Source organism: Prunus persica, chromosome G2 (assembly GCF_000346465.2).
Source record: "Prunus persica cultivar Lovell chromosome G2, Prunus_persica_NCBIv2, whole genome shotgun sequence".
NCBI classification, from domain to species: domain Eukaryota; kingdom Viridiplantae; phylum Streptophyta; class Magnoliopsida; order Rosales; family Rosaceae; genus Prunus; species Prunus persica.
Window position 1 is genome coordinate 11,366,405 of NC_034010.1, and position 10,962 is coordinate 11,377,366.

General features: G+C 44.3%; 3 protein-coding genes across 3 annotated transcripts in view; 1 reads left to right on the top strand and 2 right to left on the bottom strand.

The window, feature by feature from the left end:
• Positions 1 to 2,526, bottom strand: part of LOC109947313 (uncharacterized protein K02A2.6-like) — a 4,330-nt gene extending 1,804 nt beyond the window's left edge. Inside the window, exons 1-2 of the mRNA XM_020557254.1 lie at positions 2,214 to 2,526; positions 267 to 1,103 (exon numbers count right to left, since the gene is read on the bottom strand). Coding sequence (XP_020412843.1) covers positions 267 to 1,103; positions 2,214 to 2,526 — 1,150 coding nt within the window. The remainder of the gene's footprint in view (positions 1 to 266; positions 1,104 to 2,213) is intronic.
• Positions 8,382 to 10,730, top strand: LOC109947314. The gene is made up of 2 exons (XM_020557255.1): positions 8,382 to 9,489; positions 9,645 to 10,730. The coding sequence occupies exons 1-2, from the start codon at positions 8,382 to 8,384 to the stop codon at positions 10,694 to 10,696; spliced, it is 2,160 nt and encodes a 719-aa protein (XP_020412844.1). The 3' UTR covers positions 10,697 to 10,730.
• Positions 10,906 to 10,962, bottom strand: part of LOC109947315 (DNA ligase 1-like) — a 1,720-nt gene continuing 1,663 nt past the window's right edge. The window contains exon 5 of the mRNA XM_020557256.1: positions 10,906 to 10,947. Coding sequence (XP_020412845.1) covers positions 10,906 to 10,947 — 42 coding nt within the window. The remainder of the gene's footprint in view (positions 10,948 to 10,962) is intronic.

Consider the following 10,962-nt stretch of genomic DNA (forward strand, 5'->3'; position numbering starts at 1 on the left):
GCCGTACCTTTTGTAGAAGGCAGTGATCTGCTTGCCGATGAATTGCGAGCCATTGTCGGTGACTAGTGATTGTGGGCAGCCAAACCGGCAGATAATATTTCTCCAGATAAATCGTTCCACATCATCTTCTTTAGTAGAGGATAGAGCTTCGGCCTCGATCCATTTAGTAAAGTAATCAGTGGCGACGATCATCATTTCTTTCTTGGCAGGTGCCGTTGGCATGGGGCCTACTAAGTCGATGGCCCATTGCATGAAAGGCCACGGACTGTTCTGCGGATGGTAGACTTCGGCAGGCAGATTAGGAACTGGTTTGTACCGTTGGCAGCGATCACATCTTTTGACATATTCAGTAGAGTCATGGCGCATAGTAGGCCAGAAATAGCCTACGTTTAGGGCCTTCTGGGCGAGTGACCTGCCCCCAGAGTGGTTGCCACACTCGCCGTCATGAATTTTGCAAAGGACCTCAAGTGTTTGAGGGTACTTTATGCAAGTGAGATGAGGGCCGGAGTATGATCTGCGAATGAGCTTGTCGCCCTGCATGTAATATCTCGCGGCTTTCTGTTGGACCTTCCTAGCTTCGGACTTATCCATTGGCAGATTTCCATTCACCAAGTAGTCGATGATGGTGTCTTGCCAGCTGGGGTCTTCATCGATCTGCATTGAGTCGATTGGCTTTATTTCATCGATGCTTGGTCGGTCAAGGTGTTCGACTGGGATGGAGCGTCTGAACTGGCTGTCCAGCGCTGATCCTAGGCTTGCCAACGCATCTGCATGAGTGTTCTCTGCCCGTGGAATTTGTTGGATGGTGAAAGTAGGAAATTCTTTCAAAAGTCCTTGGACTTTGTCGAGGTACTGAATCATTCTTGGATGTTTTGCCATGTACTCGCCTGAGGCTTGATTCGTGATCAGCTGGGAGTCTGAGTAGATGGCTAATCTCTTGATCGTCAGTTCTTTTGCTAGGCGCAGTCCTGCGAGCAATGCCTCATATTCTGCCTCGTTGTTTGACGCAGAAAAGCCTAGTGTGATGGCTTGTTCCAACAAGGTTCCGTCTGGGGTGATTATGACGACGCCTGCCCCTGATCCTTTATGATTTGATGCTCCGTCTACATGCAATTGCCACATGTCGTTAGGTAGGTTTGAATCGGCAGGGGAGGTGTCGTCTGCTTTTTCCTTGCTTTTCGTGACCATCTTCTCTTCTTCGGCTGTCGGAGTAAACTCTACAACAAAATCTGCTAAAGCTTGGGCTTTTATAGCAGTCTTCGGCCGGTAGAGGAGGTCGTATTGACTGAGTTCGATAGCCCATTTCATGAGTCGCTGAGAAGCGTCGGGGCTGTGGAGGATCGATCTCAAAGGAAATTCTGTTATGACAATTATCCGGTGTGCTTGGTAGTAGGGCCTTAGTTTTCTCGCGGAAACTACAAGCGAAAAAATGAGCTTCTCCATTTTCGGATAGCGAGTCTCTGCATCAAGGAGAGCTTTTGAAGTGTAGAATACCGGATGTTGTGCCCCCAGCTCTTCTCGGATGAGAGCTGAGCTGACAGCTGAGTCGGACACCGCCAGGTAGATGTATAAGTCTTCGCCTGGTATCGGTTTTGAGAGTAAGGGAGGTGAAGTGAGGTAGGTTTTCAAGTTTTGAAAAGCTACTTCACACTCGTCATCCCACTTGTCCCTATGTCCTTTCTTCAAGGCTTTAAAAAATGGCCTGCACTTGTCGGTAGATTTTGAGAGGAATCGGTTGAGGGCTGCCGCCCTACCCGTTAGACTTTGTATCTCCTTTGTTGTGGCAGGTGACTTCATGTTGAGTATAGCCTTGATTTGATTTGGATGTGCTTCAATTCCTCTTTGGGTGACTAAGTATCCCAGGAATCGGCCGGATGAGACTCCAAACGTGCATTTGCTCGGGTTCAACTTCATGTTGTATTTTCGGAGTAGGCTGAATGCCTCGACAAGGTTCTTGATGTGGTCTGCTCGCTCGGGAGCTTTGACTAGCATGTCGTCTATGTAGACCTCCATAGTCTTGCCGATTTGCTCCTTGAAAATTTTGTTCACCAGCCTTTGGTAGGTTGCTCCGGCGTTCTTCAGCCCAAAGGGCATGACTTTGTAGCAGTATGTACCTCTTTCGATGATGAAAGAGGTTTTAGCCTTGTCATCTTCATGCATCATGATTTGGTTGTAGCCGGAGTAGGCGTCCATGAAGCTTAGCAGTTGGTTGCCGGAAGTTGAATCGACGAGCTGATCAATTCTAGGCAGTGGAAAGTTGTCTTTAGGGCATGCCTTGTTGAGGTCGGTGTAGTCGACGCACACTCTCCACAGACCTTTATCTTTTTTTGCCACTAGAACAATGTTCGCCAGCCATTCTGCGTAGGAGACTTCTTCGATGAAACCAGCAGCTAGAAGCTTATCGATCTCGGTTTCAATGATGGCAACCTGCTCGGGGGCGAAGTTACGTCTCTTCTGCGCTACAGGTTTGATGGCTGGGTTGACGTGTAAGCGATGGCAGATGATCTGGGGATCGATGCCAGGCATGTCGGATGGCGACCATGCAAATACGTCTTTGTTGTTCCGGAGGAAGGCTGCAAGCTCTATCTTTTCCTCATGGCTTAGGCGCGAGCCGATCCGCGCTTTTCTCTCTGGCTTGTCAGGATCAAGGGGTACTAGCTCAACGTCCTCTTCGGGCTTCCATCCTTCTTCAGGAGAGACCTCTGGACGGATTCCCTCGACTTGATCCTGATTCTTTGACTGCTATTGGGGAGTAGCTATTCCCTTTCCTTTCTGGTCTGCTCGGCCGTCAGGAATGAGATCTGCTTTCTCCTCTGCTTGTTCTACTCCCTTTAGATCTGCCTGATTCACAGGGAGGAACTGTGTTTGCTTGCTTTTCTTCAGCCCTTGAGCTGAGCATTTTCTTGCCATTGCCTGATCACTGTTGATCTGGCCGATACCGCCCCCAGGGATTGGGTAGCGAATCTTCTGATGTGTGGCAGAGGTGATGGCGTTGATCTTGCCGATCCATGGTCTGCCTAGAATGCCATTGTAGGGTGAGATTTCATCAATGACCATGAACGTTTGCGAGCTGATTACAGGTGGAGAGTAGACGTCGAGATCTATCGTGCCAACGGTAACCGTCGTTGCGCCATTGAAACCAGTCAGCGACTTGACTGATTTATTGATCTTTGCCTCTAAGCCCATCTGTTGGACGACTGCCAATTGTAGGATGTTGGCTGCACTGCCCTCATCTATATGGACTTGGTCGACCATGGCCTGAGCGATTTGAATGCTGATGACAAGGGCGTCGTTGTGCGGTAGATCAAGGCCGATTAAGTCTTTCTTTTGAAAGCCGATCACGGGATCGTCTTCTGCTAGTGAGAAACTAGTTGAGACTTGGGAGATCATAGTAGCCTGTTTGATCTTCCTCTTCTTTTCTTTGTTGGTCAGTCCGGACTTCTCAGAGTCGGCTAGGATTGTGTTAATCCTTATGACCTTCTGGGGTGGCTCCTTCGCGGTATCGCGGTCTTCTATCTGCTGGATGGCCTGCTTCGCGATGAACTCCGTGCAATGTCCTTCTCTTACGAGTTCTTTGAGATGCGCTTTCCAAGCAAAGCGTCGTATTGTGCCCATGTGTCGCATGGAAGGCACAATATTTTCTGGTATCCCTCTTGTCCGGATTTCCTTTCAAGGGTGGCGGTCTTTTTACCCAAGGTTTGTTCTTCACTTGGGCTAGAATTTGATGTATGGGGATAGAGAACTTGGTGTAGTTCTCTTTCGTCGTGGCCTCTCTTTGTGGGCGTGACCTGCCTTTGTCTTTGTCCCTGCTCAGTGGACTTCTTCGCGGCGATTCGATCGTCATCCCAGAGTGCGTAGCGTTCTGTGGTCGCGAAGACCTTTTCCAGAGTCTGGCTGGGAGTGATAGTCAGCTCGCGGTATAAGTCATGTTCTGCTGGAAGACCTTTCTTGAATGCAGAGGATGCGATTTGGTCATCGCACCCTACGATGTTGGCCTTTTCTACTTTGAACCTCTTGATGTAATCTCGAAGGGATTCCTCGGGCTTCTTGCGCAGGTTAAACAGATAGTCAGGGTTCTTCTTGATCGTCCGATAAGAAGTGTATTCTTTAGTGAAGACGTAAGTAAGCTCCTTGAAGCTGTTGATCGACCCGGATGGCAGGGTATGGAACCAATCTTGAGCTGCTCCTCGCAAAGTCATTGCAAACACCTTGCACATTAGCGCGTCTTCGATTTTGTAGAGGATCATAAGGCTCTTGAAATGCTTCAGATGACTTTCAGGGTCGGAATCGCCTTTGAAGCATGTGAAAGAGGGCGTTGAGAATCTTTTTGGGGGGGGGGGGGGAGCCTGCTCGATTTTGGCGGTGAAAGGTGAGGAGTTTGCTTGGTCTACCTCAATGCGTAGTGCGTCTTCGAAATTTCCGCCAATCTTTAAGTCTCGAAGTCGGTTATTCACAAGCTTTTCAACGTCTTCTGCACGCATGGCTAGTCGGTCATGTTGATGACCTTCGCGATTTAGACGATGCTGATTCACTTCGTCATTGGCTTGCGAGGGTCGACCTTCTCGGTTGCGCTGTCTAGGCGGCGTGTTGGTGGACTGCGCTTGCGAAGGATTTCCAATAGCTTGGTGACGAGAGTTGGTTCTTCGAGAGCGAGTAGCGGAGCGCCTTTCTTCTCGATCCTCGTCTCGATGGCCGTCAAGTTGACCTCCCTGGGGGCCTATCCTTTCGTGAATATTTCTCTGTGAGTGAGCAGCAGATCGCCTTTCTTCTCGATCCTCGTCTCGATGGCCGTCAAGTTGACCTCCCTGGGAGCCTAGCCTTTCATGAACGTCTTCATGCTGGCCCAGGCGAGCGTGGATGTCAGGTCTTGGGCCCAGCCTATCGCGCACGTTGGTCCTTAAATTCAATCTGGATGGGAAACTTCGTCTGCTCTGAGTGTGACTTGCGGATGCTTGCGACATGTCCGCGAGCTGATCTCGTTGTTGCGCATTTCCTTGTCTGCTTACTTCTGCTCGACCTGCTTGGTTCCCACCGAACTGCCTATCGGCGCGTTCGTTTATCCTTCTCTCTTCGCCCTGTTGTCCAAGGCCAAGGTTTTGAGCCAAATTTATTTGATTGAGGAATTGCCTCATCAAATTGTTTTGGTCGTCCATTCTCTGAGTTAGCTGGTCAACTCTCAGATTAAGGTCTGCTTGACTTCGTGGATCGGGAGGAGAGAAATGTGTAGAGCCTAATTGCACACGGGCTAGGTTTTCGTTGGATGTGTGCGTGGCTGCTTGACTTCGTGGATCGGGAGGAGAGAAATGTGTAGAGCCTAATTGCACACGGGCTAGGTTTTCGTTGGATGTATGCGTAACTGGATGTGAGGTTCCACCATGCTCAACGGTGGTGCTATGAAGGTGGCTAGGTCCGGGCATGGGGCCTTGAGAGGGTACGACGGCGGCGGAGGCCGGTACGGTGGTTCCAGTCACACGGGGTGGCTGTTGAGGGTTCATGGCGGCGAGAGGTGGTGGGGCCGCCATGTCGATCGCGGGATCGTGGGAGGAGTAGCTTTGGGCCGTCACGGATTGAGCCATAGCGGCGGTTTTGCTCCTCGTGCGCTTGCTTCCAACCATGGTTGTTTGGAAGGCTTCGGTGGATTGGAAAATAGGAGGAACGGATTCCTTAAGCACGCGTTGAGTATAACTCGCACTCTCAATGAAAGCACCAAATGTTTGTGCAAATAATCTCACGGGAGAATATTCGCTTCTAGATCCTTCAACCTTCGATCTTCCTTCTCTCTCTTCCTCGATTCCTGTAAAAAAGACTGGAGTAAATAGACCACACCCGGGGGGTGTTGGCCAAAGGCCCTCCGATGCCTAAGTTAGTTCGAGTGTTTGTAGGAAAACAATAGCTAAGCAAAGGGTACGGAGTTTTATGTAGGGTGTAAACCGGGTGGCCGGAGCCGTGTGTGGTGGCCGGAGCCGTGGGGAGAAAATATGGAGAGTGGAGAGGGAGAGAGAGCTTCGGGTATTTTTCTCTGGTATAAGGAGTAGGTTTAGATGTCGGTTTTGATGTACCTTGAATGATGAATGAGGTCGTCTATTTATAGGAGCCTCGGGGCTAGGGTTTCGTAGGAATCCAGTTGGGCCTGATAATATCTGAATTAAATATATATTATCTCTTAAGAAGATAATATCTGAATTAAATGATATTATCTCTTAAAAAGATAATATCTGATTTAAATGATATTATCTTCTCTTTATTAGGATAATATCTTAATTAATGATATTATCTCTTTAAATAAAGATAATATCATATTAATTAAGATATTTATCCCAATTAATTAATTAGCCAGATAAACTGGTTTAATTAATTAATTAAAGAGATAATCTTCTTTTCCACGTGGCGTGCCCTGATTGGAGACGAAAATATATGCTCCCACACTGAGCAAGTATCTATTAAAGCATATATGCCTGGTCTTAGAGCTTCATCTATTTCCCTGAAAATTAAACATACAATAGTTCAGCTAACCAATGCATTTATGTCACCCCAAGATGGTCCACACCAAAAGGTAACGCTTTTGGAGATTGTAATAGGTACTTTTTATTATGTAATATTACCCTCTTACTGTATAAAAATTGGAAGGGGATAGCATAATTACAAATTCAAGTTTTCCAGAAAACTTTTCAGAGGAGAAAATGGGATGGAGAAAGCGACTTATAAACATAGGATCTACACCAACCTCGCCCCTTTTCCATCTTAACTAAGGGCCAGCAGGAATTGATGTAACAAAGTAATTTGGATTGTATTATTTCTAACAAATACAATTGATACACTATTATTGTCACTAGCCTTTCTGCACGCGCTTCCGCGCATGCGAAAGGTTTTTTTTAAAAAAAAATTTAAATTTATTTTAAAATTAAAAAAGACTAGCCTCTCTGCACGCGCTTCTGCGCCTGCGAGAGGCTTTTTTTAAAAAAATTTAAATTTATTTTAGAATTAAAAAAAGATAATGAATAGTTGTGTTCCATAAAAATAGGATCCATTATCTGAATTTTCTTTTAATTTTAATTTTTTTAATATAAAAAATTGTGAATTTACCATATTATCCTCATTTAATTAATAATTTTAATTCTTAATGTTTGCATTAATCAAGGGCATTTTCTGGTATTTTGAATGTTTCACCATTCTCTGCCTTTTGCTTTATATATATAGATAATGAATATTTGTGTTCCATAAAAATAGGACCCATTATCTGAATTTTCTTTTATTTTTAATTTTTTTAATACGAAAAATTGTGAATTTACCATATTATCCTCATTTAATTAATAATTGCAATTCTTAATGTTTGCATTAACCAAGGGCATTTTCTGGTATTTTGAATGTTTTACCATTCTCTGCCTTTTGCTTTAAGAAAAATTAGGTTTTAGACATAATTAACTTTATTAATTAGTTTGTAAGATATTGGATATTTTGGTTTTAGTTTTAATACCTAGGAAAAAATTACTATTTTGGATTAGCCCAAAGAGAGGCCCAGATTCGTTGGCCCATTTGTAAACCTATACAGTAAATGACGCTTTTGCCCCTGAATGTTTAAACAAGGCGCGACTTCTCTGTTTCGTTTTCGTTCTCGTTCGTTTGGCAGCAGCTTCGTATTCTTCTCTGTTTCGTCTTCGAGCTCAGTTGTTTGGCAGCAGATTTCGTTCGTTTGGCAGGCAAATTTCGTTCGACGACGAGCAGCAACGACGAGCAGCAACGACGACGAGCAGAAACGACGAGCAACAACGACGAGCAGCAACGACGACGAGCAGAAACCACCACCAACAACGACAACCACTGACGACTATCGAAGCGATTTTCACTCTCTTGGGAAAAAAACAGTAAGAAAATGACCCTCTAACACAGATTTGTCTTCGATTTTAGGGATTACACATTTTTGCTGTTGTTCTTTATGCAATGCAGTTTTTGGAAAAATGGATGAATCGTTGGATTCAAAACTACTCTTTGTTTAGGTTTTGCTTCGTTTATAGGGATTAACCATTCAAAATCGTTGGATTCAAAATTTCTGGTTGTTTGTACTAAATTTTGAACCAGAAACTGCAATGCAGTTTCTGGTTCCATAATTCAATTTCAGAGTGCTTTTTGCTAGGGTTTATGGGAATATTATAACTGCTCATGAAGTCAAACGTGTTTTGATATTCAGTACTGTCTTTGCATTTTGATTTCTGGTTGTTTGTAGCAAATTTTGAACCAGAAACTGCAATGCAGTTTCTGGTTCCATAATTCAATTTCAGAGTGCTTTTTGCTAGGGTTTATGGGAATGTTATAACTGCTCATGAAGTCAAACGTGTTTTGATATTCTGTTTTTGTTTGTTGTTTTGTTTGCATTTTCAAGGCTAATGGAGGTGTGTGTCATTGCCAAGTGCACATATAAGTCGGAAACCATCATGTTTTCAGTTTCATCAGAGTCATCCATGGTTGATATTTTGAAGACTTTGTGTCTGAGGTTTAGGGGTTTGCAGTTGGGTTGTTTCACATTACGGTATTCGGTGCCCAGTTATCCGAGTTGTTTTCTAGAAACGGATAGCGATTTGGACTTGATGAGGACATTTTTGTTGATATCAAATGAGAAGACTGTTGATATTTTAGTGAAGGATTTATGCGGGAGCAGTGAATATAGTGGTGATTTTTGTGTAAATAAGAAGTTGATAGCATGTGAAAAGGGCGAGTCGTCGTGTTCTAGTACTGTCGAAGACAGAAACGAGTTTTTGGGCAGGTCGAAGAGAGCAAGTGCTAAGCCTTTGTTGTCGAATGAGTGGGAGACATACATACATCATGTGGGGCAGAAGTTTGACGGTGGTGCAGAGGAGTTCCGGTTGAAATTGTGCAAGTACGCTCTTGAAGTAGGATTTAATTTTGAATATGCCGGCAATGACAAGAAGCGGGTGGTTGCTGTTTGTTCGAATAAGAAATTGGAGGGTTGCAGCTGGCGTGTTTATGCTTCTCGTTGTGAAGCTACTGGCAGTTTTGTAATTCGGACGTTAAATAATGTTCATACATGTGCGGGTCGGATACGGGAATCAAAGAGTAAGATGATGAGGTCTCGTGTGGTGTCCTCCCTCATTGTGGACAGAATTCGTGCAAAACCAGAGCTGAAGCCAGTTGAGATTATACATGAGTTCAAAGATTATTATGGTATAGACATTTCATACTACCACGCATGGTTTGGCAAAGAGTTAGCTAAATTGGACGTTCACGGTGATGAGTCGAAGTCCTTCAACGAGTTAGTGTGGTATGCGGACGCCGTAAAGGAAACTAACACTGGTTCTCTCTGCACTCTTGATTGTGAAGCTGGAATTAATCGCTTTCGACGGTTTTTTGTGTCTTTTGGCGGTTGCATTGCTGGATTTCAATATTGCATACCCTTGTTGTTCATTGATGCTACGTTTTTGAAGAGCAAGTACAAGGGGCAGCTTCTGTGTGCTTCGGGAAAGAATGGAAATCAAGGTATGGTTACTGTAATGTATTGCAGATTTTCATTTGTTGCAATTTTTAGCAGAAACTGCATTGCAGTTTCCCTTTTTTGAGCAGATTTGTTTTCATAAACTGCACTGCAGTTTCCTTTTTTTGCTTATACTTGTGCTTTTGGTTTTGTTTTGCAGGGTTTTATCCTCTAGCTTTTGGAGTTGTTGATTCTGAGACAGAGGAGAATTGGACTTGGTTTCTTCAACATTTGGCTTCTATATTGCTACCGATGGGGAGAGTGGTGACCTTTTTCTCGGACCGCAATCAAGGTTTGTTAAATGCAATGGGGTTTGTGTTTCCCGGATGGCCTCATTCTTACTGTTATTATCACCTCAAACAGAATTTGATATCAAAGTACCCGAAGTCAGGTTATGGGAAACTGCTCCAAGACCGTGTTATCAATTTATTTAGTAGATGCGCATATGCTGTTACGGAGGAAGAGTTTAAGGTAGCAATGGAGGAGTTGGTGATTGTTGGGAGTTCGAAAGTGAAGACATTTATATCTGATTTGTCTAGAGATCACTATGCCAACGCATTTTTCAAAGGAATGCGTTATGGGGAGATGGCAAACAGTTTAGCGGAGTCCTTTAATAATTGGGTTGGTGTGTTTCGAGATTTGCCGGTGCTACCTTTGATAGAAGGGATTCGACAGAAATTGATGGTATTGAATTCTCAACGAAGAATTGAAGCGGAGAAGTGGACAACAGTTTTGTGTCCGGAGATGGAGACTAGACTCTGTGAAAATGCGGAGGCCGGTAGGACTTGGGCAGTTCGTCGTTCTAATAGCACTGTTTTTGAAGTATTTGCTGATTATTCTGTGATGGTTGATCTCGAGCAAAGGACTTGTTCTTGCCGTCTTTGGCAAATTGACGGTTTTCCTTGCACACATGCGGTGGCTGCAATCCTAGCAAAGAGAGATTCAGTTTATGATTACGTGGAGTGTTACTACAAAACCGACTTCTTTCGAAAAGCCTATGAGAGTCCTATTTTTCCTATTCCAGATATTGGGAAAGGATTGGGCAGCAATGGTTCTGCCGCTGGAGTTGTGCTTCCGCCAATTACAAAGAGGCCAGCCGGAAGACCACCAACAAAGAGGATCAAAGTTTTTGGTGAATTTAAAAGGCCATTGAAATGCAGTCGGTGCAGTGTTGCTGGGCACAATAGGAAGACTTGCAAGGCTATTATATGAACACTCCTTCTCATTTGACAATTTTTTATTTTAGATATGGGTTAGCGAATATATAGGCAGTTTCTGCGTTGCACTTTTTGCAAAACTTGTATTTGCAGTTTTAGTTGCTTGTAATTGGCTACACCGCGTCTAATTGGATATTGGGATTCTTTTTTGAAGTAATGAAATTATACAATTGTTTAATGAGGGATAATCGTTTCGACTGCCATTCAATGCTTGTTTTCAGATTTGAGACAGATTTTGGTGGAGAACTGCATTGCAGTTTC